Source organism: Acomys russatus, chromosome 11 (assembly GCF_903995435.1).
Source record: "Acomys russatus chromosome 11, mAcoRus1.1, whole genome shotgun sequence".
Lineage (NCBI taxonomy): Eukaryota > Metazoa > Chordata > Mammalia > Rodentia > Muridae > Acomys > Acomys russatus.
The window spans coordinates 40,550,519-40,577,126 of record NC_067147.1 but is presented as its reverse complement, the minus strand read 5'-3'; the positions used below and the strand labels follow the sequence as shown (position 1 = coordinate 40,577,126).

The 26,608-nt window shown below is 45.7% G+C and overlaps 1 protein-coding gene across 1 annotated transcript in view; it reads right to left on the bottom strand.

Annotated features, from left to right (window-relative positions):
* Nucleotides 1-6,936: 6,936 nt before the first annotated feature.
* Nucleotides 6,937-26,608, bottom strand: part of Dna2 (DNA replication helicase/nuclease 2) — a 31,101-nt gene continuing 11,429 nt past the window's right edge. Inside the window, exons 6-20 of the mRNA XM_051152493.1 lie at nucleotides 26,325-26,544; nucleotides 24,742-24,859; nucleotides 23,491-23,653; nucleotides 22,318-22,512; nucleotides 20,818-21,048; nucleotides 18,516-18,632; nucleotides 18,328-18,437; nucleotides 16,976-17,085; nucleotides 15,447-15,671; nucleotides 14,658-14,851; nucleotides 12,927-13,016; nucleotides 12,635-12,839; nucleotides 10,944-11,033; nucleotides 9,691-9,873; nucleotides 6,937-7,146 (exon numbers count right to left, since the gene is read on the bottom strand). Of these exons, the coding sequence (XP_051008450.1) occupies nucleotides 6,937-7,146; nucleotides 9,691-9,873; nucleotides 10,944-11,033; nucleotides 12,635-12,839; nucleotides 12,927-13,016; nucleotides 14,658-14,851; nucleotides 15,447-15,671; nucleotides 16,976-17,085; nucleotides 18,328-18,437; nucleotides 18,516-18,632; nucleotides 20,818-21,048; nucleotides 22,318-22,512; nucleotides 23,491-23,653; nucleotides 24,742-24,859; nucleotides 26,325-26,544 (2,461 nt within the window). The remainder of the gene's footprint in view (nucleotides 7,147-9,690; nucleotides 9,874-10,943; nucleotides 11,034-12,634; nucleotides 12,840-12,926; nucleotides 13,017-14,657; nucleotides 14,852-15,446; nucleotides 15,672-16,975; nucleotides 17,086-18,327; nucleotides 18,438-18,515; nucleotides 18,633-20,817; nucleotides 21,049-22,317; nucleotides 22,513-23,490; nucleotides 23,654-24,741; nucleotides 24,860-26,324; nucleotides 26,545-26,608) is intronic.

The following is a 26,608-nucleotide window of genomic DNA, read 5'->3' as shown; positions in this document are numbered from 1 at the left end:
AGCACCTAAGTATGTGACCCTAAACAATGTAGCTTTGGTTTTAGGATGCTTATACTCCCCACAAAGGAAATACTTTGTTACTTATTTCTTCCCCTCTTCTATGCAGGAGGGATCCAAGCCTGTGAAGGTCTGGTGAGAATGCTTAGAGGGTAAAGGAACTTGCCAGCAAACCTGAGTTTCATTCCCTTGAGCCCACATGATGAAAGGAGAGAACTGACCCCTGAAAACTGTCCTCCAGCCTCCACACAGGTGGTGCTAGGAGACAAGCATCCACAACCCAATAAATAAATGTAGTAAGACATTTTGTTAAATTAACAAAGTTACCAGGAAATCAGGATTACCTTACTTTTTTTGGTTTCCTTTGTTTTGTTTTCGAGACAGGGTCTTTCTGTGTAGCCTTGACTGCCGTGGACTCACTTTGTAGTCGAATTTTTTGGGTTTTGTTTTGTTGTTTGGTTTGGGTTTTTTGTTTGTTTTGTTTTTTGATACAGGGTTTCACTGTGCAGTCTCGCCTGTCCTGGAACTCACTCTGCAGACCAGGCTGGCCTTGAACTCTGCCTCCCTGAGTACTGAGGTTGTGGCGTTTGAATTCATTGGAAGAAACCAAAGACTTGGGTTCAATTCATATATAGATTAAATGGATTTATTCCTACTGCTGGCAGGAGAGAAGTCTTAGAGCCAATACAGCATGCCGTGCCAAAGGGGCATTTAGGTTAGGGGTTTTAAAATGGGCATCAGACCTGATGTATTACATCTGTTTGTGGGATCCGCACTGGGCAGGACCATTTACTTCCCTTACTTGGTCCTTACTTTCCTGCTATATTGTAACGAAAAGACCTTTCACCACCATTCCTATATCAATAAGCAGGTTGTACAGAAGCAGAAGCAGCTGTTAACATCTCACAGCCCATTATCCTACACTTAACTCACCTGCATTCCAGAGCGAACGGTCAAAGGCCCTTAAGGCATGCCTGGCCCCATAGTTAGTTTCTTCACACATCACAGGGGACCTGTGTAATTATTACACAGGTCTGAGCACAAGTAGTTCATTTCTAGACAGAGAAAAACAATGCCATCTAGGGCTGGGTGTCTCATCCTCACACTGGAATTAAAGCCATGAGCCACCACTGTCCCACCAGGGTTACCTTTAAAATAACCTATTTGAGTAAAGCCAAACTTTTTTAAATTCCTCAAAATTTACACTACTGGGTCTAGAGACGTGACCCAGAGGCAAGTGCTGGGCTTGACTGACAGCACTGCAACACAGGCAAAAACAGGAACTAAAGTTGACACTCCTACCAGTTGTGTGTAGCTTTGGCTGTTCTGTCTTGGAATGCTTGGAAGTAAGAATTTCCTCGTCGTTGCTGTTGTCTGTGTATGTGGTTTAATGCTGAGATTCTTCTTCTTGTTTTCTCTGTGTAGCCCTAGCTGTCCTGGACTAGCTTTGTAGACCAGGCTGGCCTCAAACTCATAGAGATGCCACCTGCCTCTGCCTCCCGAGGGCTGGGATTAAAGGCGTGCACCACCATGCCTGGCTTTGTTCTTTATTTATGGGGGAACCACCTTTCCTCATGGTTGGACTTTGTTTACAGTTCTTGGTCTATAAAAACCTTGTTCAAGTCTTTTTTATCTCTTCTGTACTGGCTTAGACTTCATACTATTCCACAGTCGTTTGGTGTCAGGTATGTCACAGGGCCCCAGACCTTAGCACAACTGACTCCATGATGGAAGTGCCATTCGGACTGTAAAAGGCAGCAGGTAGACAGCACCACCTGCCAGAACTAAAACAAAGTCTTAATCCATCCAAGTCCATACAGTTCTGTGACAGTCTCTGAATGTCCTAACCTCGCTTCTCAGTTTCTGCAGTTCTGCTTCTGGCTAACCGTCCTTGCTAACTGAAATATGTCAATCCGGAACATGGTTTTTGTGCTTAAAAGCTCACCCTGAGAAAGGCTCAGTGCTACACTGGAATCCAGAACCCAGTGTAGCCACCAGCTATTAAGACTTTTTGTTGTTTTAACTTTTTACTGATTTTGTGAATTTCATATCATGGACCCCAATCCCACTCATCTCCCCTTCCTTTTTTTTTTTTTTTTTTTTTTTTTTTTTTTTTTTTATTTGTTTTGTGTATTTGAATGTTCTGCTTTTGTATATACCAGAAGAGGGAATCAGATTCTATTACAGATGGTTGTGAGCCACCATATGGTTGCTGGGAATTGAACTCAGGACCCCTGCAGCAGTGCTCTTAACCGCTGAGCCATCTCTCCAGCTCCTCCCCTTTCTTCTGTATCTGCCCCCCACCCTTGCAACCTCCTCATCAAAAGAAGAAGAAGAAAAAAAAAAAAACAACCCACGTCTTGACATGAAAGCTTCAGTGTGTTCATATGTCATACAGTATATACACTTTTGCCCAAACAGCTTTACTTGCAAATGTTCATCGCAATGAGTCATTGGCCTGGTTCAAGGCCTCTGGCTCCTGCTGCAGCATCAATACTGGATCCTCACCTGGATTCCTCTTGGATATCCTGTTGTTGCCCTGTGTCATGAAGATCCTAGAACTTTGGTTTTACAGGACCAGCTCCTTTATGGGCACCAGCAGTTCACAGATGGGATAGATGTTGGGGTGGGCCAACTCAAAGCCTCGAATCTAGGCCTGGGTGGTAGCTGAGCTGATCAGCCTGCTGGCTCCCCTGCATCTGTGCCACCAGAGTCAACTCTCCGACTCTGCCCATGCGAGGGGTGCGGTCAGCTCTCTTGCCTGTGGCAGCTGCAAAGGGCAGGGCCAGCTCTCCTGCCTGCTGCAGGTGGCCAGGGGCAGGGCTCTCTCTCCCTCACCCACATCACCAGGGACAGCTCCACTGTGCTGCCCAGGCAAGGTTTGGGGCAGCTCTCCTGTGTGCCACAGGCAGCAAGGCTGAGGGGGGGTGGGGAGAAGCAAGGGAGGGAACAACCTCTCCCGCAGGCCAGCTCTCCCATGATGCCCAGGCAATGGGTTAGCCTAGCTCTGTACAGCTCTCAGACTGCAACATGGCCCCAGGTGGCAGCAAGACCAGGGATGTCCACATGGCCTTTGGTGGTAACATGGGTCACAGACATTAACACAGATCCCTGGCTGCTGAGGGCAACGGACACAGACATGGCCTCTGTGGCAGCACAGAATATCATCATGGCCTCAGGCGGCAGGGCAGGCCCCTCACATCAGACAGTTCCTCCCCACCCTTGTGTCTTCAGCTCTGCCTCTCTTCACAGTGCACACACCTTCCACTTCTCTCTCTCTCCCATCTCTCCACTACATACTTGCTCACTGCAGTGGCACCTGCCCGGGTGACAGCAGGCTGGCCTCTTTAAGACTTTCTTTCTATTGGCTTAAAACTATGTCCAAGCAGTCTTCTCTGGCAAATGCCCCCACAAAGTATGTGTTGTCATTGTTCTCTGCTTTGTCTTTCCAAAAAGTTATTACACTTTATTCCTTTATTTGGGGGACCTAGGAGAGGGGTCAGAAGGCAACCTTGAGGAACTGGTTCTCTCCCACTGCCACGTGCATTCCAGGAATCTAACTTACGTCATTAGGTCTGCTTTCACCCACATCTTGCCAGCCCTCGTTTAGCTTAAAAAAAAAATTACTTAGTTATTATGTATACCATGTATAGAATATTTTGCCTGGATGTGTGCCTGCAGGCCAGAAGAGGGCATCAGATCATGTTATAAATGGCTGTGAGCCACCATGTGGTTGCTGGGAACTGAACTCAGGACCTTTGGAAGAACAGCCAATGTTCTTAACCTCTGAGCCATCTCTCCAGCCCTATTATTTTTATTTTTATCTTTGGTTTTTCTTTTTTTCTTTTTTTTTTTTCTTTTGGTTTTTCGAGACAGGGTTTCTCTGTGTAGCCTTGGCCATCCTGGACTCACTTTGTAGACCAGGCTGGCTTTGAACTCACAGCGATCCGCCTGCCTCTGCCTCCCTAGTGCTGGGATTAAAGGTGTGCGCCACCACGCGCAGCTATCTTTGGTTTTTCAAGATAGGGTTTCTCTGTGTAGCCTTGGTTCTCCTGGACTCACTTTGTGGACCAGGCTGACCTTGAACTCACAATGATACACCTGCCTCTGCCTTCCAAGTGCTGAGATTAAAGGTGTGTGCCACGCAGACCTGGTTTTTTCTTAGTTGTTACATGTATGTGCACACACGCAGGTCAGAGGGTATCGGATCACCCGGAGTTACAGTGTGAGTAACGTTTCACCCCTCATTATAGAAAAAAAAAAGCTAGACAGCCGAGCTTAGTCATTACTCGGGGCAGAGAGTGTATGTAGCTCAGTTGGGGGGATGCACACTCACAAAGCCCGAGACTCAATCTCCACCTCTGCACCCACCAGGCATGTGGGCCCACATCGGTATTCCCAGCACGTTACAGCTGGAAGCAGGAAGATCAGAAGTTCGAGGTCACCCAGGATACATGAAACTCTATCTCCACACACAGGTCATAAAATGAAAAATTGTTCAGTCAGGCCTATCAGTGCCAAAACAATTTATTAAACTGTACTTTAAATAACTAAAAAGGCAGACGCACCAACAATTTTAACATAGTTAAACTTCCATTAAGTGAGGTAGAAGCTTTTCCCTCCAGGAGATGGGACCCTGATGTGAAAATGTCACACTCCTACTGGTAGATTTATTTCTCAAAATATCTGTACATAAGAGAAAAAAATGAGTAATGCCCCCAAAGAGACAATACGAGATGAAAATAGGGCATACCCTGTAAACTAGCATCAATTAAAAAAACAAAACTACTTCTCAAAAATTTTGTTTTATAGCAAATATATAAAAATATGTTTTATATCAAAACCTCCTCTAATATTGAAATGCTGAGTCCCAAAAATTTACAACGAGAACAAGGTGATTAATGAAAAGAGGAACGAAGAACTAGTTGGAGAGACACAATTCATGGATGTACTTCAAAGATGAGGCTTAAAGTGAAAACACATTTGACACTGAAAAGCAAAGTGAGGAGAACCAGGGATCCCCAAATTCAGAGAGTGTCCATCCCCTGGGACCCTTAACACAGAGTGGCTTCAAGTGAGCAACACAGCCGATCCATCCAACCTTTTAAATATAACTTCTACGATACTGAAATCAAAGCTGAAACTCTAATTTCTCTTTTGAGACCTCAGCCTTGGGATATAACTGAAACTTGGCATTAAAGTCCAGACCCCAGTGCTGATCCACCTTTCAAGCCGGAAAGTCTCGAACCCTTTCTTGGCCATACACAGATAGACTTGAAGTACTTGCAAATTTAGATGTTACACAAATCTCAGTTTCAGGGACATTGGTACGTTTAAAGTAAAATTTTGCATGGTGACAGAAGAGAAAAATCTGGAACCTTGAGAAGGGTACATTCGAGTCACTTTGTACCTTTTCGCTAAAAATCGTCTTCACAGTTCAGCCTGGCAGTCCCAGCAAGCCTAAGCTGGACCATCCACTGGGTGACACTGTCAATTCCTATGGCGTGGAGGCAGCAGTGTAGTGTTTCCTTCTTCGTCAGTCCCCCAGGATGTGGCAGAGACTGTCGTGCTCTCTTGATGGAAGGTCCATGACGTAAGATAAATTAAGGAAAATAGACCCAGTGAATATCTGTGCAGCATGGTGCACATCTCCAGCCTTAGCCCTCAGCTCGTGGAGGCAGGAGGATGATCAGGAGTTCCAGAGCATTGTTTGCTAAATGGCAAACTGGACGACAACCTGGGATACATGTGACCCTATGGGGAGGGAGAGAGGAAAGGGGGGAGAGAGAGGAGAGAATAATCTATTTGAAAAGTAATAGAAAGCCAGGTGCGGTGGCCCTTGCCTAAATCCAGGGCAGGCAGAGGAACAGAACTTCAAGGTCACCTCAGGGTCAAAGTCACAGCAGGGCCAGCTTGGGATACTGGATACTTTACCTCATAGAACAATCAATTTGAAAAATATAATGGGGGGTGGTGGTGTGGGGAGGGGGGCTGCTGGAGAGATGGGTCAGTGGTTAAGGCTCCTCCAGAGGACCTGAGTTCAATTCCCAACAACCACATGGTGGCTCACAACCATCTATGATGTGATCTGATGCCCTCTTCTGACCTGCAGGTGTACACGCAGGCAGAACACTCATACACATAAAAATAAATAAATAATAAAAAGTAATGGAACCGGAAGCTGGGTGTGGGGCATTCCGTGAATGCAGGGCGGCTTAACCTTCTCAATGCTGTGACCTTTAAGTATAGTTCCTCATGTTGTGGTGAGCCACAACCGTAACATAGATATCTGATATCCAACCCCTATGAAAAGGTCCTTTCACCACCCACAAAGGGGCCAAGACCCACAGATTGAGAACTGCTGCTTTTTTTTTTTTAATGTATTATGTATAGTGTTCTGCTTGCATGTACTCCTGCAAGCCAGAAGAGGGCGCCATATCACATTACAGATGGTTGTGAGCCACCATGTGGTTGCTGGGAATTGAACTCAAGACCTTTGGAAGAGCAGACGGCACTCTTAACCACTGAGCCATCTCTCCAGCCCGAGAACTGCTGCTTTAATCACAACATTGCAGAGGCCTAGGCAAGCTCTGAGTCCATGGCCAGTCAGGGTTTCATACAGAGGCTGCTTTGAATGAGTGCTTACACACTTGCATGGTGGAACAAGCCTACAACCCAACCAAGGAGAAGGCTGACACGGGAGCGTAAAGAGTTTTAGGCCAGTCCTGCCCACCCCTCCGGCCTATTTATTTATTTATTTGTTTTGAGACTGGGTCTATATAAGCCCTGGCTATCCTAGAACTCACTGTGTAGACCAGGCTGGCCTCAGACTCAGAGATCCACCTGCCTTGGCCTGCCCAGGGCTGGGACTAAAGATAGACACCACTTAAAACAGTCTTTAAAATATGCCTATGGAAAAAGAAGGCAGCGAGTCTCCATTCACTCAAGCACAGGAAGCCACAGCAGCAAACCTCGAGTGACCACGCGAATGAACAAGGATATTAAGTGCTCGGTGCTCAGATGGTCAAAGAGCCTCTCCAGCGGGGGGAAGCGCTGCAGCGAGGACATGCTGCCCAGGAGGATCAGTTTGTGTTTGGCTCTGGTTATTGCCACGTTGAGCCGTCGCCAATCCTTCAGGAGCTCACCAAGCTGGAAAATAAAAAGATTCCAATGGCCGGGCGTGGTGGTGCATGCCTTTAATCCAAGCACTCGGGAGGAAGAGGCAGGCGGATCACTGTGAGTTCGAGGCCAGCCTGGTCTACAAAGCGAGTCCAGGATGGCCAAGGCTACACAGAGAAACCCTGTCTCGAAAAACCAAAAAAAAAAAAAAAAAAAAAAAAAGATTCCAATTATTGCAGTCATAGTATGAATTTGCTACAGCCAAGGACATGGTTTCCCTTGAGTGATTTCAGTTTTTTTTTTTTTTTTTTTAATTGTTGTTTTTGGCTTTCCAGCTAGGCTCTCTTATAGCCCACCTAGACTGGCCTCCAACTTGTTATTACAGTCAAGGTTGGCCTTGAACTCCAGATCCTCTGCCTCCATTTCCCAAGTACTAGGATTACAGTCCTGTGCTGCCGTGGTGGCTTTGTTATTTGTTCTTGCTATGTAGCCCAGGCTAGCTTTCAGATCAAGGCCTTCCTGTTTCATCATCTATTACAGGCATAACCCAAAATATTAGGTGGGAAAGTGAATTCCATCATGACTTATACATACCTAGAAGTCACAAAAATAAAAAAAATGTGCGTATGTGTAAGGTAACAACTAAGTAGTGAGGGACACAGCAAAGACCCAGACTTTTTGTTGAGTGTGTTTTAAAAATCATCCAGATAAACTGGGCGTGGTGGTGCACACTTTTAGTCCCAACACTTGGGAGGCAGAGGCAGGCGGATCTCTGTGAGTTCGAGGCCAGCCTGGTCTACAAAGCAAGTCCAGGACAGCCAAGGCTGCTACACAGAGAAACCCTGTCTTGAAAACAACAAACCACAAAAAACAATAAACAAAAAAGCATATGGTATATTATACAGTTTTAAAAAATGGTATTGTGCCTCAGTGGTTAAGAGCATTGGCTACGCTTCCAGAGGACCTGAGTTTGAGTCTCAACACCCACCCATTCAGTGGCTCACAATCATCTGTAACTTCAGCTCCAGGGGGTCCAGGGACTTCTAAGGCAACAGGTAGGAACAAGGTACACAGACATGCATGCAAGCAAAATACTCATATGCAAAAATAATAGTATAAGTTTTTTTTTTAAAAAGGGTATTAAATAGTGGGAAAAATGTAACCAAATCAACAACAACAACAACAACAAAAACCTGGAAGTATCTGTGAATTAGAAAGGATTTTGTGCTAAAAATGTCCCAAATGCAAAAGCAAAGTGGTAAACGTGATTCACACACTCATCTAGAGATAAGTAGAAAAGCCAAATGTAATGTGAAGATGATGAAACATAATTCCATATTTTTTCTTTTTTTTTTTTCTCCGAGACAGGGTTTCTCTGTGTAGCCTTGACTATCCTGGACTCACTTTGTAGACCAGGCTGGCCTCAGACTCATAAAGCTCCACCTGCCTCTGCCTCCCAAGTGCTGGGATTAAAAGCGTGCGCCACCACCACCTGGCTCAATTTTTTTTTTCTAGACAAGATTTCTCTGTGTAGTCCCTGCTGTTCTGGAACTCAACCTAAAGACCAGGCTGGCCTCAAACTTGGAGATCAGGCTGCCTCTGCCTCCCTGTGCTAAGATCAAAGCTGTGTGCCACCAACACCCAGCATATAATTCAATCTTACAAACAAAATCCTGATGCATGCTATACTGTGAATCAACCCAAGTGAAATAAGCTAGTCACAGGGTAAAGATACAGGAAATTCAGTAATGTGATCTGATGCCCTCTTCTGGCCTGCAGGTATACACGCAGGCAGAACACTGTATACATAATAAATACATACATCTACTTAAAAAGAAAAAAATTCTTTCTAAGCTAAAAAACAAAACAAAACAAAACAGAATTCAGGGACAGAAGAAAGAGCAGTGGTCACAAGGATGAGGCGTGGACTGTTAGTCACAAAATGAGAATGTTTGTAACATTGAATAGCTTTGCTTCAAAGTATTGAGCTACATGGGCTGGAGAGATGGCTCAGTGGTTAAGAGTTGCCGCCTACTCTTCCAAAGGCTCTGAGTTCAATTCCCAGCAACCACATGGTGGCTCACAACCATCTGTAATGTGATGTGATGCCCTCTTCTAGCCTGCACGTGTACATGCAGGCAGAACACTATATATAAATAATTTTTTAAAAAAGTACTGAGCTACACATATAGCAATGGTTACAACAGGCAGGCATGGGGCACACAGCCACAATCCCAGCTTCTGGCGGGTGGAGACAGGAACATGTTACAAAGTGACTTAGAGACAGGTCTAGGCTATAGAGCACGCTGCCTCAAAATGAATGAATGAATGAAACTTCTGTTTATTTGTTTTGAAACAGGGTCTCACATGAAGCCCTGGCTGCCCTGAAACTACGTAGACTAGGTTGGCCTGGAACTCAGAGATCCTCCTGGTGGCAAGTTTGCGTGTGTGTGTTTGTGTGTGTGTGTGTGTGTGTGTGTGTGTGTGTGTGTGTGTGCGTGCGCGCTGTGAGGCAGGAAAGGTGGGGGGCGGGGCGGAAAGCCCAAATCAATCAGCAGCAAATAGTCAACTTACAGTCCCGTCCTTGTTACTCCTAACAAAAGACACCAGGATGAGACTCTTGTCCCTTCCTTGGTATTTGTCTACTGTGTTAACTTCAACTGCCCCCACAGAAGCACGTGCCAGCAAGTCATTGATGATCCTTAGCTGCTGCCTGTATGGTGCGATGATGCCAATGTCGGAGGGGCTGCAGCCAGCCTAAACGGAAAACAAGGATAATTTACATGCATTCCCAAGTTCTTTAAGCTTTACTGAGTTTATTGCTCAATATTTACTTTTTTTTTTTTTTGCCCCAACTTTGAAAATGTTTTAAGTTTTCATCTTTTGCAGGTGTACATGGTTTGTATGTGTGTTTGAGTACCTGTGTGCGAGGCAGGGATGCCTGTGGATGTGAAAGCCAAAGAACTGATCTTACAGGCAGGCCATCACACACAACCCTGATGTCTGTGTGGGTCCAGGGGAATCTGAACTCAGGTCCCCAAGCAAGGAGAGCAAGGTGATTTTTGTTGTTGTTGCTATTGTCATTTTGTTTTTCGAGACAGGGTTTCTCTGTGGAGCCTTGGCTGTCCTGGACTCACTTTGTAGACCAGGCTGGCCTTGAACTCACAGCGATCCGCCTGCCTCTGCCTCCCGAGTGCTGGGATTAACGGCGTACGCCACCGCCGCTATGTTCTCTCCCTTCAGCTTTCTGCCATCCCACTCACTGTCAAGTTTCTACAGACCCTACACTCAGGGTATTACTCAATGATCATAAAAGGAAACCTCAGTTCCCACCATAAATGAATTTTATTTCACTGGGTCTGGGGCACATGCCTTTAATAGCACTCCAGAGGCACAAGGCACAAAGCACGTGGATCTCTGAGTTCTAGGCCAGCCTGGACTACAGAGTGAATTCCGGGTCAGTCAGAGCTATATACAGAGAGACCCTGCCAAAAAAATACAACAAAAAATCCTTAAGTTTTCCAACCAATAAGCTTTCAGTCTCATTATTATTATTATTATTTTATAATATCTGGGCTTCAGATTCCTGGAGCTGGACTTAGAGGTGGTTGTGAACTGACCATCATGGATGATGGGTACTGAACCCCAGCTCTTTCAAAGAGCATCAGCCCTGACCACGGATCCGCCTCTCCAGCCCCCAACCCTCTTATCTCAGTGGCCAAGGGTTAACACCAGGTCTTATGTCCCTAAGAGTCTGACAGTGTTTAATGAAATAGTCAATAATTACTCTGTGTGCCTACTGACTGGCCGGGAACCCTCTATGTTACCTTAATAAAGGTTGCGGTTAGGAAGACGATGAGTCTGGCTTCTGTGATGTTGCTCACGCCACCATTTTCAGTTTGTTCTGGAGCTGGAACCTAAGCAGAGAAATGTGAGGCAGTGATGCAATCTGTCAGGTTTAAGCTGCAAGGACTACTAGGTTTGGAGATAAATTTAAAACAGTCTTAAATACACAGGGGTGCATGTGCACTCGGGGGCATGTGCATGCGGTGGGGGGCGCGCACACACGCACACTCACACACACACACACTCAGCACATACAGGCAGAGTTCATCCTCAGAAAAGCACATGATAACAACTCATAATAAACACGTTACAGCTCAGGCTGGTTCTCACAGTTCAGTGTTGTCTGTTGCACAGAAATCAAACACAGGAAAGGCAGTGACCGACAAGGGCCCTCACAATTACTTTGGCTCCAGCACAGTGCTCCATACTGACACATCTTTTTTTCCCTATTTTTTGGTGTATGGGTGTTTTGCCTGCATGTGTCTGTGCATCATGTGTTTGCCTGGTACCCACAGAGGGCGGAAGAGGGCAGAAGACAATTGTGAACTTCCATGTGGACACTGAGAATTGCTCTTAACCAATGAACCATCTCTCCAGCCCCAACACTGACACATCTTGGTGCTTTTATTCAAATAATGTGGCAGAAGCGCCCCCACCAAGCCTGAAGGAATGCTCTAAGGGGTGATTTATTTGCGCACATTAGCTTTCATCTTATGTGTGAAGGTTTTTTTTTTTTAATGTATGTATATTTGTTTGCTTGAAGTGCCCGTGTATCCCAGGATGTCCTCAAACTACACCTGTGGCCCAGGATGATCTTGGACTTCTGAGCCTACCGAACTGTACACCCCACGTGCTGAGCGCACAGGTGTGTCTCCAGGCTGGCAGGCTTTCCTTTAAGTGTGGACTGGGAGATGCACTGGGTTAGAATGTTTGCCTACTATACAGAAAGGCATGGGTTCAGTACTTAGCACGGGATAAAAATTAAGCACTTGAGAAATTAAGGCAGGAGGATCGTTACAAGTTTGAGGCCAGACTGGGCTTTAGTTACAGGCTGGAATACACAGCAAAATACTGTCTTAAAAAGAGAGAAGTTAACCTTGACATGTACCAACTTGTAGAATAAATACCGTCCGGAGAGCCAGCAGGTGTGGTAGCACACACCTTTATTACCACACTTGTGAGGCAGAGGCAGATGGATAGATGTCTGAGTCTGAGGCCAGCTAGAATGAGAGCCTTACTCAAAAAGGTAGAGATGCCGGGCATGGTAGCACAAATCTTTAATCCCAGCACTCAGGAGGCAGAGGCAGGTGGATCACTGTGAGTTAAAGGCCAGCCTGCTCTGCAAAGCAAGTCCAGGACAGCCAAGACTACACAGAGAAACCTTGTCTTGAAAACCAAAACAAACAAACACACAAAAAAGTAGACAAAATGAGGGATTTAAATAAATATTAGGACAAGCAAGGTGCGGTGGCACACACCTGTAATCCCAGCCCTCAGGGAGGGAGAGGCAGGTGGTTCTCTGTGAGTTCGAGGCCAGCCTGTTCTACAAATCAAGTCCAGGGCAGCCTGAGATACACAGAGAAACCTTGTCTCAAAATAAATAAATAAATAGTAAGACAAATATTAAAAAAAAAAAAAAAAACAGATTTTTTCTTCTTCATTCTTATTTTACCTTATCCGTATTAAGAAAACAAACAGGATTGTCTGGCTCAAACACTCTTGCCAGCCAGGGGTTATTAGAATAATCGGCATAGAACTCCAGGCTCAGCTTGACATCCTTCAAGTTGGGCAGGGTTAGCGCCGCGTTGGCCACTCTGTCTGATCCACACTCCAGCTTCCCCTCATATGTCAGCTTATTGCTTAAGGACATGATCTTACTGGAAGAATTGCAAAGCACAACCTCAGTTTGGACGGAGATGAAAATAAACAAGCAAAGCGCGCAGGGCTGGCAGGGCCGCACACACCTGTTCATGCGGTACTGCACGGTCAGCTGCACCACGGCGCTCTCCTTCCGCTCCAGCCTCTTGAACAAGCTCTCGCTCATACCCAGCGCTCTGCCAACAAATCACATTCAGGCTGAGAAGCACATCAAACTGTCCCTTAAAAAGAACCCGATTAAGCCGGGAGCGGTGGCGCAGCATGCCTATAATCTCAGCACTCGGGGAGGCAGGGGCAGGAGGATCTCTGTGAGTTCCAGGCCAGCCTGGTCTATAGAGAGAGTCCAGGACAGCCTACACAGAGAAACCCTGCCTCAAAAGAAAAAAAAAATCCAATTAATTTTTTAATGTTACTTACTAAGATATATATGCATATGCGCTTTGCACCCCCCATTGTGGTGTTCTGTGTGGTAGAAGGGCAACTTCCTTCAGTGTTTCTCTCCTTCCACTTTTACCAAGGGATCAAAGTTGGTGACAGTGCTTTTCCTGCTGAGCAACCTAACTGGGTCTATTTTGAGACGGGGTTAAGTGTCCCAGCTGGACCTACAGACTTAAAAGGTAGCAGAGGATGCCTCGACTTTCTGACCCTCCAGCTCCTACCTCCCCAGCGCTGCAATTATCATGTATATACCTGCCTGGTGTATGCAGTACTGGGACTGACCCGAGGCTTCATGCACTGCAGGCAAACAAACCGAGCTACATCCTCAGCTCCTACAGTTAAGACCTCAGCACTGAGCGGTGACACAGGTGTGCCACTCCAAGTCCCTAGAAGCCCGAGGCAGAAAGATCCTTCAAGGCTGGACAAGACAGCGAAATCCAACCTATTGAGACAAAACTGAGACCTGTGTGATGGTACGCAGCTTTAGTGCCGACACTCGGGAGGCTGAGCAGTACATCTCTGGTCTGCATAGTGAGTTCCAGATCAACCAGGGATACACAGTAAGATCCTGGTCTCCAAAACAAAACAAAAACACTACAGTGAAATATCTACTGTCCCCAGTGTTATCAACTGAATGCACTGGGAAGAGGGAGCCTCGATGGAAGAACTGGCATACAGGAATGTCTGTGGGGCATTTTAATGACTGCTGTCAGATGGAGGAGCAGGACAGCCCAGCCCACTGTACAATCACTGGACAGGGAGGCCTGGGCTGTATAAGAAAAGTAGCTAGGGCTGGAGAGATGGCTCAGTGGGGAAGAGCACCACCTGCTCTTCCAAAAGTCCTGAGTTCAACCCCCAGGGACCACATGGTGGCTCACAGCCATCTGTAATGTGATGTGACGTGATGCCCTCTTCTGGCCTGCAGGTGTACATGTAGGCAGAACACTGTATACATAATAAACAAACAAACAAACAAACAAACAAATCTTTAAAAAAAAGAAAGAAAGAAAAACAAATGTAGCTATGGGGCTGGAGAGATGGCTCAGTGGTTAAGTGCACTGATTGCTCTTCCAGAGGTCCTGAGTTCAATTCCCAGCACACACATGGTAGCTCACAACCATCTATGATGCCCTCTCCTGGCCTGCAAGTGTATATGCAGGTGGAGTACTGATAGACACTAAATAAGTAAATAAATAAACAAACCTATCTTTAAAAAAAAAAGTAGCTGAACATGAGCCTGGGAACACAGTCTCTGCTTCAGTTCTTGACTTCCCTCAATGATGAACTGTAACCTGTAAGCCAAATAAAACATTTCCTCCCCCAAGATTTTGATCAGCGTTTGTCACAGCAACAGGAAGCCAGCAAGGACATCTACCTACCTTGCTTCCCGGTTTACAACCAGGGGAGGAAGCTGTTGATGGTCCCCCACCAACACAAATCTCCGAGAAAAGAAAAGGGGGCCCAGGCAAATGGGCTGACTGATTTGAGAGGCTTCATCCACAATACAAAAATCAAAGGTTTTCCGGGAAAATATTGGGTGGTTTATTCCCATACAAGTTGTTGCAACTATAAGCTAAAACAGAAAACAAGCCAATTAGTAAATATGTCAAAGGGACTTGGATCATCCTCCATTTTTTTAAATAAAAGATCAAAATCCAGCTGGGGGTGGTAGTGCATGCCTTTAATCCAAGCACTCATAAGGCTATTAAGTCCCCAAACTCCACAGGAAGCCAGGCAGAGGGGTACATGCCTATAATCCCAGCTCCTGAGGGTAGGAGGGTTAGAGTTCAAGGGCAAGCTTGACTACAAAGTGACTTCAAGATGAGCCTGGTCAATAAGAGACAATGAAAGAGAGAAAAGGAGAGACACTGAAAGAGAGAAAAAGGTAGGGAGGCAGGCAGAGAGAAAAAGACAGAGAGAGAGAGAGAGAGAGACAGGCAGACAAATGATGGAGAGAGAGAGAGAGAGAGAGAGAGAGAGAGAGAGAGAGAGAGAGAGAGAGAGAGAGAGAAGAGAGAGAACAAAACCTTTTTGTTGAGACAGATGGCTCCCCTGGCCCTCAATGGCAGCCAGCCTAGCCTACTTGGCAAACTCCAGGACAGACAGCACCTGAGACATGAGAGGGTGTCCTTTCATATATGCACAAGCACACACAGAGGCAGACTTACATGACTATTATAGAGTTCCTCTAGATGGGCTAAGGACTTAATCGACCTTGATCTGCACAGCTCCTCCTCTGTAAACCTCTGGATGTCTGGATGGACCTTATGAGACTGACCCAAACGCAAAAATCCCATCTTAAACTTGGCTAACTTCAAGAGAATATTGTCAACAGCAGAGTGCGTGTAGCTGGTTAACAGAACACTGAAACCACACGCAGAGAGGATCCTTACCTAGAAATGGGAGACAGAAAAATAGCATTACTTTGAAACCCAGATAACCGCTAACAGGCTTACAGTTTTGGAATAGTCACGGAGTTCAGTAAGACCTGAATCTAAGAGAGGGGCTAAGGAACTTTTCTAAAGAGCTATAAAACTGAATGACCTACAAAAATTATATGGCATTGAATTTATTACATTTTACTTACTTATTTCTGTGCGTGTATGCATACCATGGCACACAAGTGAAGGTCAGAGGGCAGGAGTCCCTTTACCAGGTGAATTCTGGAATTGAATTCAGCTTAGCAGGGTCACTAACAAACACTTGTTTGTTGAGCCATCTTGCCTGCCTGAGGAGGTTTTTTTGTTTGTTTTGTTTTTTCAAGACAGGGTTTCTCTGTGTAGCCTTGGCTGTCCTAGACTCACTTTGTAGACCAGGTTGGCCTCGAACTCACTGCCTGCCTCTGCCTCCCGGGTGCTGGGATTAAAGCCGTGTGCCATCACACCTGGTGGGAGTTTTTATTATGCTATTACTCATGCCAATCTCAGTGACCCTGTATCCAGCAAAGACCCCACAGTGGTGTGGGTGTAGACTGTACCACCATACCAAGTTAATTTATCACTTTTTTTTGTTTGTTTGTTTCGGTTAGATAGGGTCTGTGTACCACCTGCCTGGTCTGGAACTTACTATGTGGACCAGGCTGGACTGGAACTTACATATATCCATTCTTCTGCCTCTGCCTCCAAGTGCTGGGACTAAGGGTGTGAGCCACCACACCAGGCAAAATCCAGCAGTACAATAGCTAAAGTTAACCTGTAAGCCCTGCTTGCCCCAAAACGGACATCTTCCTGGAAAGCTGGGGGCTATTATTCTTGTAAGATAACACTTTAATGAACAAGGCTGGTTGCCCCAACTCCACAGGATGTGCTTGGTTGCATGTAGGTGAGAGATACATAGGTAGGCAGTAAGGCAGGGTATATGCTTGACGCTTGTCCCCAATTGGGTGAATATGGAAAGGACATAGCTTTGTGGGTTTGGCCTTTATAGGCACCTGACTGACCTAATCCAGCACCATTCTCTGGGAACCTTGGGTCTGGACCTGGAGCGTGTCCATCTTCCTAGCCAGTACTAAGTAAAGCTTGCTTTGACTGCATAACTGTGGAACTGGTCTTTCTCTTCGAGGTTTTCAGGGTTAACAGCAGCTGTGGTATCAAGCATCCCATAATCAGGAAGAAAGGAAGGAAGGAAGGAGGGAAGAAAGGAAGGAAGGAAGGAAGGAGGGAAGGGTCCAATATGAGCGTTGGGATTCAGAGCTTACGAGAGCACATATTGTAGTGGTCTTCCCTGTCCCTGGCATCCCAACGATGAGTGTGTAGTCTTTTGAAAGAAGAACTTTCTTCATTGCTTGCCTCTGAGGCTTATTCAAACCTGCATTTCAAATAACAGAACAAAAATGAGAATATTTCATTTCAATGAACTCTCTTTTTTAGATACAGGCTCTTGCTAACTAGATTGTGTGGCACAGGCTGGCCCTGAAATGCACTCTTGCCTCAGCCTCTCAAGTGCTGGGATTAGGGATAAGAGCCATGTTTGGCTCATAAAATTTTATAACAAAAAGCAGGCTCTGAATATGAGTACATTCTTTCTTTCTTTTTGGTTTTGAGACAGGGTTTTACTGTGTAACAACAGCCCTGGCTGTCCTGGACTCACTCTGTAGACCAGGCTGGCCTCCAACTTATAGATATCCGTCTGCCTTTGCCTCCCATGTGCTGGCAATAGAGGCGTGGGTCACCGCAGCCTGGCAACGGTGTGTTCTTTAAGACCAGGTCTATTATGTAGTCATGGCTGGCTCCGAACTCAGAAGCTCACCGGACAAGTACTGAGACTATAGCTGTGACCCACCACAGCTTGCTCTGTTACGGCGATATTGTGCCTTTAGTATGCATTTGCATATGCATGCATATTCAAATGTTCTCAGGTGCACACGTGTGCGCATGCGTGCAGAGGCCCAGGGTCGACACCAGGAGTGTTTTTTGGTCATGCTGTGCCTTATTCACTGAAGCACGTAAAGCAGAGTCTCTAAATTAAACCCCAAACTCACCACTATGGGCTGGGCTGGCTCCCCAGCTTGCTCCAGGGATGCCCTGGTCTGGCCAGCTGTCATGCCCAGCCAGCATTTATGGGTGGTGGGAATCTGAACGTCACAATTGCATGGCAAGTGGTTTCTCACACTGAGCCATCGAGTATCTACCTTTGTAAACTCACTGTGTGTATAGGAACAGTGTGTGTGCTGTACCATGTGTGGAGGTCAGGGGGACAACTTTCTGGAGGAGTTGGTGTTTTCCTCCCACCATTTTGAGGCAGGATTTCTCTTATTTCGGCCACACGCTCAAGGTCAGTGGCTGGCCCGAGAGCGTCATGATGATTCTCCTGTCTCTACCCTTCTCCCATCTCGCCATGAGTGCTGAGGTGCAGGTGAAAGACACTGCATCTCTGTTTTTCAAATGGGTTTCAGGAATCAAATTCAGCTCGTCAGCCTTGCATGGCAGGTCCCCTTCCCCGGCCCTATATAACTACATGTCTGGTCGATTGCTAAGCAACTGGACACTAGGCATAGTTTGTTATAAAAAGAAACAAGAAAATCAAATCAAAATTCTGGCTACAGCATACCCTTTAGAATGTTGGCCACTGTGTCCTTCGCATCGTGTGGAAGAACGGAGCTGAGGTAGGCTATAAACTGAGGTTCCCTGAAATCGATGATTAATTCTCGAAGTCTTTTGCTGTAAAGAAAAACAAAAGCGTGTTTACTAGAATCTCTAGAAAAGTGGGAAGAGAGTCAGACTCTCGCCATCACCAACCTGGTATCCGTGTTTTCCATCAATTTTGAGAGATTTCCTAGTGGCGTACTTATATCACAATTTTTTTCTTCCCGGTCTAATCTGAACAACGTTGTTTCCGGGAGTGTCGACAGGTTCCTAAAACAACAAAACGAAACATTCATTTCACACGGGCTTGTGAGGCGCACAATGCTACTGGCTAAGACTGTAAAAGAGCTGAGCGTGGGGTGTGCGCCTGTAATTCTAGCACTTGGGGGGTGGGGTTCAAGGCCTCGTCCATATGTGGGAAGGCACTTCTACCCCACCTCCTTATACTTTACATTTCAGAGCTGCCCACACATCTCCAACACCCCTGGGTCACACGACACTCCACCATCATGATTTCCTGGCACCATGTTGGTTTTGAGGATGCCTCTCATGCTGTTATCTAGCCTGTGGTTGGAGGGACTGGCTTTCCTAAAAAGCCTTCTGAGTGGAGCACGGGGTTCTCGGAGACTATCATTATTGTGTATGTGTGTGTCGAGCGTCGAGCTGGAAGACAACCATGTGGAGCGGTTCTCTTCCTTCTGCCGTTGCGTGGATCCCTGGAATATGGGCAGACTGTGCGGCAAGTACTCCTCAACCATCCTGCCAGCCTCCGTCATTGTCTTGATCCCTGATCTCAGTATACTAACAATTGCTGAGGTGAGCTGGGGATACAACTCGGTGATAGTTTTTACCTAATATCGTTGAGTCCCTGGATTCAGACTCAAGCATGAAAGATAAAGGACTGGGCAGTGAGGATGGCAACTGCAGGCTGGGAGTGCTGGGTACAGAGGTGAACAACTAATATGCATCAAAAAACGAAAACTCAGGGGGAAAACAAAACACAATATGAGTCCCGGGTGTGGTGGTACATGCTTTTAATCCCAGCGCTCGGGAGGCAGAGGCAGAGGCAGGCAGATCACTGTGAGTTCAAGGCTAGCTTGGTCTACAAAACGAGTCCAGGACAGCCAAGGTTACACGGAGAAGTCCTGTCTCGGGTTGGGGGCGGGGGGAGAAGAACACAGTAAGTTGTGTCTTACTTAGGGGTTATATATATATATTGCTCAAAACACACCATGACCATGGCAATTGTATGTATGTATGTATGTAGGTATGTGTGTAGGTATGTGTGTAGGTATGTGTGTATACATATAATTTATTTATTTATTTATTTTGGTTTTTCAAGGAAGGATTTCTCTGTGTAGTCTTGACTGCCCTGGACTCACTTTGTAGACCCTCGAACTCACGGCGATCCGCCTACCTCTGCCTCCTTAGTGCTGGGATTAAAGGCGTGCGCCACCACTGGCACCCTGGCAATTCTTATAAAGAACAACATCTTATAAGCAACAACAGGCATGGTGGTGGAGGAGCTGAGAGTTCTACATCTTGATCCACAGGCAACAGAAGGAGCCTGTGTGCCACACTGGGTGTAGCTTGAGCATAGCAGACCTCAAAGCTCCCCCGCACAGTGACATGCTTCCTCTAACAAGGCCACACCCTCTAATAGTGGCCCTCCCTATGGGCCCCATGGGGGCCACTCCTCTTCTAACCACTGTGACAAAAGTCAGTTACCAAAGGCCTTATATTGAGCCAAATTGTTTGAAATGTTCAGGAGGAAAATTTTCAGAGACAGGAAGCAGATTAGCAGCATGCATAATCCTAGTCCTTTGGAGGCTGAGACAGAAAGATTGAGAGCTCTGGGTCAGCATGGCTATGTAGTGAATTCCAGGCTAACCTAGACTACAAAGCAAGAGTATATAATATATTATATATCATAAAATATAAAATATATAATATAATGTGTAATATATATACATATATATAATCTTAACCTGACCAGACTAGGGAGTGAGGGGACATGGGGGTGAGTGCTAAAAGACATGTCTCTTCTGGGTCATGAAAAGCTCCAAAACTGATGATGGCTATATTTTATTTAGTTATTAATATTCACAGCAGTGGGGATAGATCCTAGGGTGTGTTGCTTGTTGGAAAGCCCTCTGCTGTTTAGTTTCATCCTCAACCCTCTGGGTCCCTCTGAATATTATCAGAAACCACACTACTGCACAGACTATTAAGTGGATGGATACATGACCTATGACTTCCCTATCGACAAAGTTGCCGCCCAAAGCAGCTGGCACACACCTGTAATCCCCACACTCTGGGAGGCAGAGGCAGGCGGATCTCTATGAGTTCGAGGCCAGCCTGGTCTACAAAGTGAATCCAGGACAGCCAAAACTACACAGAGAAACCCTGCCTTGAAAAACCAAACCAAACAAACGAAAGGCTGTTGCCAATGTACCTGTCTAGCAAGCAGGTTACTGCTGCTGTGTTAATCTTCTTCACGTAGCCTTTAGACAGAGCAAACAGTTTTCTCTCTTCTCCACTTAAAATAATCCTGTCACCTGCCATCAGATTGGTGGCTGGCATAGCACCATTTTTCCGTTGAAAATTATGTAAGTATTGTCCATCACAAACTCTCTTTACAGGCTCGGTCCTGACCAGGTTTCCAACGCAGTTACCACTCTCCTCCCTATGAAAACAAGACAGTTGCTACTGACATAGTATATTTGTTTTTTTCTACAATATATTTTTTTTTGCATCAAATTTATGGGTTATTTTATTGTTTTTTAAAATATATTTTATTAATTTATTCATATTACATCTCAATTGTTCTCCCATCCCTTGTATCCTCCCATTCCTCCCTCCCTCCCTCCCATTTCCCCCTTACTCCCCTCCCCTATGACTGTGACTGAGGGGGACCTCCTTCCCCTGTATATGTTCATAGGGTATCAAGTCTCTTCTTGGTAAAACATTCTTTTAAGTTATTATTATTATTGTTGTATGATCTGAGTGTGAGCTAGCTGCTCCTGTGAAGGTCAGGGGACAACTCTCAGGACATGGTTCTTTCCTTCCATGATCCCAGGAATCAAACTCAGATCATCAGGCTTAGCTGCAGGGCCTTTACTCCCTGAGCAATCCTGCTAGCCTATGGCCCCTGGCAAACAATGCTAATAGCTTCTTCTTCTTCTTCTTCTTCTTCTTCTTCTTCTTCTTCTTCTTCTTCTTCTTCTTCTTCTTCTTCTTCTTCTTCTTCTTCCTCTTCTTCTTCTTCTTCTTTTTTCCCTTAATGGTTTATAAAATCCACTATAAAGTATAAATGCCACTTCAACAAGCTTCTATTTGTTTTCAGGTTTTTTTTTAAAACATAATTTTGTGTCACTATGACAAAGTCAGGAATAAATGGAGCCACAAACACTTTTTAGAAACTGTGTGTATGAGTGTGTTCATGTATGCACACATCTGTGCAGATGCATGCACTCATTTGCTCACTTACCTGAGAAGGCCACAAGACAACCTTGGGTGTTCCCTTAAGAACTGGTCCCTTGGCCGGGCATGGTGGCGCATGCCTTTAATCCCAGCACTCGGGAGGCAGAGGCAGGCGGATCGCTGTGAGTTCGAGGCCAGCCTGGTCTACAAAGCGAGTCCATGATGGCCAAGGCTACACAGAGAAACCCTGTCTCGAAAAACCAAAAAAAAAAAAAAGAACTGGTCCCTTGGATTTGACCCGAAGCCTCTCAATGGCCTGAGGCCAGACAGGGAAGCTCCAAGACCAACCCATCTCAGTGGCCCCAGCACCGGGCTTAGTTTTTACGTGTGTCCTCATGCCTGTAATACTAGCGCTTTACCAACCAAGTCTCCATGGTCCGTGTCTTTCTTCTGCTGTCATGAACTCCAAATGCCACCGTACACTGCTACCTAGCACAGCCCTGACACCACAGTGCACTCAGTGAACACTCACACGTCGGGAGCGGGCCTTAACCAGATAGTCTGGTGAGTCTTTCTATTGTCTTTCGATTGTGACTCCAAGGTTAACATGAGACACCACAGGCTGAAATACTTCAAGTGTGCCAGATTCAAGTGCCTGGTTTCTTCTTGGATCTTGGACAGCATGGCTTCTGGGATGGACGTGTCGCCCGCCTGCTCTTCAACTGCTCTAAAGACAAAGTTCCAATTAGAGCTAAACAGACATTTCCCTGGCAGGCTGTGAAATAAAGTTTTCCTAAACTGAGCACACACACACACACACGTGTGTGTGTGTAAAACACAAACAAATAGGGCTTCATTATACAGCCCTGGGGAACTTAGATCTCCCTATCTCTGCCTCCTGAATGCTAGGATAAAGGCATTCGCCACCCTGGCTTTTTAAAAAATATATTTCGATTTACGTGTATGTACTTGCCACATGTGTCTCTCTGGAGAACAGAAGAGGGCATTGGATTCCCTGGAGCTGCAGTTACAGGCAGAGGTGGGGTGTTTTGTTTTGGTTTTCTGAGACAGGGTCTCAGTACGTTGCCCTAGATGACCTGCAACTCTCTGCATAGACCTCACTGGCCTCCTATGTCCAGCAACAACTTTTGCTTCTACTTCCAAGCGCTGGGATTTCAGATGCCTATGCATACACGAATACACACAAATAAATTAAAAACAAATCAAGATGAGTGAAAATCAGACAAACAAAACATCTACACTATTCATTAAAGCAATGCGTACCTACCATCCCAGCACTTGAAAGGCGGAGGCAGGAGGATCACAAATTCAAGGCTGCCAGGCTTGGTCTACAATAGTGACTTCCAGGACATCTAGTGCCACTGTCTCTGCCCTCCCAAAGTTCAAGGTCATCTTCAGTTATATAGCAATCTTGAGACCACCAGCCTGGGCTACACAAGACCCTGTCTTAAGGGCTGGAAAGATGGCTCAGAGGTTTAAAGCACTAACTGCACTTCCAAAGGTCCTGAGTTCAATTCCCAGCAACCACACGGTGGCTCACAACCATCTATAATGAGATCTAGTGCCCTCTTTGCAGAACACTATACAAATAATAAATAATTTTTTAAAAAAAGACCCTGTCTTAAAACACACACGCACACATGCACACACATACACATGCACGCACTCACGCCAGCATGGTTACCTGCTATAAAGAGCGCAGTTGCCCATCTGTGCACAATATTTACAGGTTTTCTCTTCCTCGATTATTTGCGGCAAGGCAGAGAGCTGAGCCCCGTCCCCAGCAGCAGCTCTGCTCACTCGGTGCAGCAGGGAGAACGCCAGCTGGTTCCTGAGCTTCAGCAGTTCTGGGGACACGGAAAGGTGGCTTTTCAGAAGAAGGCACAGCTTCTACCAGCCAAAGCTTCATATTTAAAAAGCAAAGTAGAGAGCTGGGCATGGTGGGGCACAAGGCAGGTGGATCTCTGTAAGTCGGAGGTCTATAGAATGAGCCCAGGACAGCCAAGGCCACACAGAATAACCCTGTCTTGGGAGGAATAAAAAAAAAAAGTAGAGAAGAATATGGGTAGTCACCTCTGTATTGAGTAACCATAGTCATACCGTGAAGGTGTACTTCAAAGTTTTGTACACTTAATGAGTTTTTTGTTTTGGTTCTTCGAGACAGTGTAGCCTTAACTGTCCTGGACTCTCTTTGTAGACCAGGCTGGCCTTGAACTCACACAGATCCTCCTGCCACCGTGCCCAGTCTACTTGATGAGGTCTTTTTTTTTTTTTTTTTTAAAAAAACAACCTCTTTCTCTCATGTCTGCTAAGTACTAGGAGGCTAGTGTTTTTGTTTTTGCAACAGGGTCTCTCTGTGTAGACTTGGCTAGCCTGGAACTGGATATGTTGACTAGGCTAGCCTTGAACTCATAGAGACTCTGCCTGCCGCAAGTGCTGGAGTGCTCAGATTGAAGGCGTGTGAGATGGCTAAGCAGGTAAGAGAAATTGCTGTGCACACCTGGAGACATGAGTCCAATCCCTGGAACCCACATAAAGGTGGAAGGAAGATCTGACTTCCACAAAGTTGCCGTTCAACCTCTATATCTGCACTCTTCCCAGGAATAATAAATAAAAATAAATGATAATTTTATAAAGTATATAACTACAAATTACAACTTATAGTATAGTTTAGCAAGTAGCATGAAAGTACCACCAAACCAGGCAGAGGTGATGCACACCTTTAATCCCAGCATATTGGAGGCAGAAGCAGATGGATCTCTGTGAGTTTGAGGCCAGCCTGATCTACAGAGTGAGTTCTAGGACAGCCAGGGCTACACAAAGAAACCCTATCTAGAAAAACAAACAACAACAACAACAGCAACAAAAAGTATCAACAGAAGCTGACAGCTGAAGCAGGGTCAGAGAGGGAAAGCCAAAAAGAGAAGAGTTCAACCTCTTTTGTCCAGATGGTTGGCCGGCACAGGGTACATCTGCCCGGTCTTGAGGTAGAGAAGCCAGCCAGCCTCGGGGTCTTCTCGTCTCTCCTGGCTGAGCAGCGTGTACAGGACCACCTGTGTAAGACAGACTGTCAAACAAACTGTGACTTGCTCTCTCCCTACACCGTCTGGAACCAGCACATATGGAAAAGGAACAATCACCTGGTAAAGGTGACAAACCAAATTCAGTGTCAAACAAATGTAGTGGATTGGGAAATGGGGGCATGGCTTCTAGGCAGAGTACCTGTCTAAAAACCAGGAAGACAAGGAGGGAGGGAGAAAACGGTTTCCTCACCTCAACAGTTAAATAGCCGTTACGCCATAACTTCCTCATTTAAATAAATGAAGCCTGAAACGCTCACAATTTACATCATTAGCCACTATGACAATTAAACAAAACTAGCAGTGACTTTCCCAAAGCAGGAGTTCTCATCACTTGCTGGAGGGTTAACATTAAAAGTGTCCAGCAGGGGACGCCACTAGCTCCATCACAAATACAGCCTGCCTGCCTGGAGTGGTGGTGCATGCCTTGGAAGATGGCTGAGTTCCAGGATAGCCTGGTCTACATAGTGAGCAAAGTGATCTACATAGTGAGCTCCAGGGTAGCCTGGTCTACATAGTGAGCTCCAGAACAGCCAGACCTAGAGACTTTGTTTCAAATAACCAAAGGGGAGAAAATAATTTGGCAAGAGCTGGGAAAGATGGCTGACCAGTTTAGAGTACTGTCTGTGGCCAGGCATGGTGGCACACACCTTTAATCCCAGCACCCGGGAGGCAGAGGCAGGTGGATCTCTATGTTTGAGGCCAGCCTGGTCTACAAAGCAAGTTCCAGGACAGCCAGGGCTGTTAAACAGAAAAACTCTGTCTCCAAAACCAAAACCAAACAAACAAAAGACTGCTCTTCCAGAGGAACAAGGTTCGAATCAAGCACCCACATGACCACTCACAACATTAACTCCAGTTCCAGGAGATATGATGCTTATTAAGCAGTAAGTCCGAGGATGAAAACATTCTAGGCCTAGGTTAGATAGTACAGAGGCTAGAAGCTTCCAGGACTAGGGCTAGGTTAGCAGACAGAGGCAGTAAGCCTCCCAGACAACAATTGAAACACATGAATAAAAGTCCCTTTTCCAAGCTCTTATACTAAATAGCCGAAGAAAACTTTCTACCGAGTATATAAGTACTGATGAAACAAGCCGAGTACTCCGAACTTCAATCACAAATAAAAAAGTACAATGTGAAACACAAACGCTGCCTGAGCTGAAAGATAATAAAACAGTTTATGATTAAAGACCCTCAACATAGCTGGGCATGGTGGTGCACACCTTTAATCCTAGCACTTGGGAGGCAGAAGCAGGCGGATCATTGTGAGTTCGAGCCCAGCCTGGTCTACAAAGCAAGTCCAGGACAGCCAAGGCTACACAGAGAAACCCTATCTCGAAAAAACAAAAAACAAAACAAAACAAAAAAAAACAAAAATAAAAAAACAAAACAAAACAAAAGACCCTCAACACTATAAATGTTTGTTTAAGAGTTATACCTGACCTCGGTGTTCAATAGAATTTGATTCTCTGCCAGTTTTAAGCTCCAGTGGCATTATCTTATATTTTGTTTTACAATCTCGATGTATTTTGACACCAACTGTAACGTCTATTTTACCCTTCAGTCCAAACCTAGGGGACCAGATGCTTTCTTCAATATCCAGTGACTTTATCACTTCAATGTTACAAGATGAACCTCTGTTGCTACCATCACTTGGTCTGAAAAGAAACACAGATGCTTAATTAGAACACAGCTCACTCCACACCTGACCAGTGACTGCCA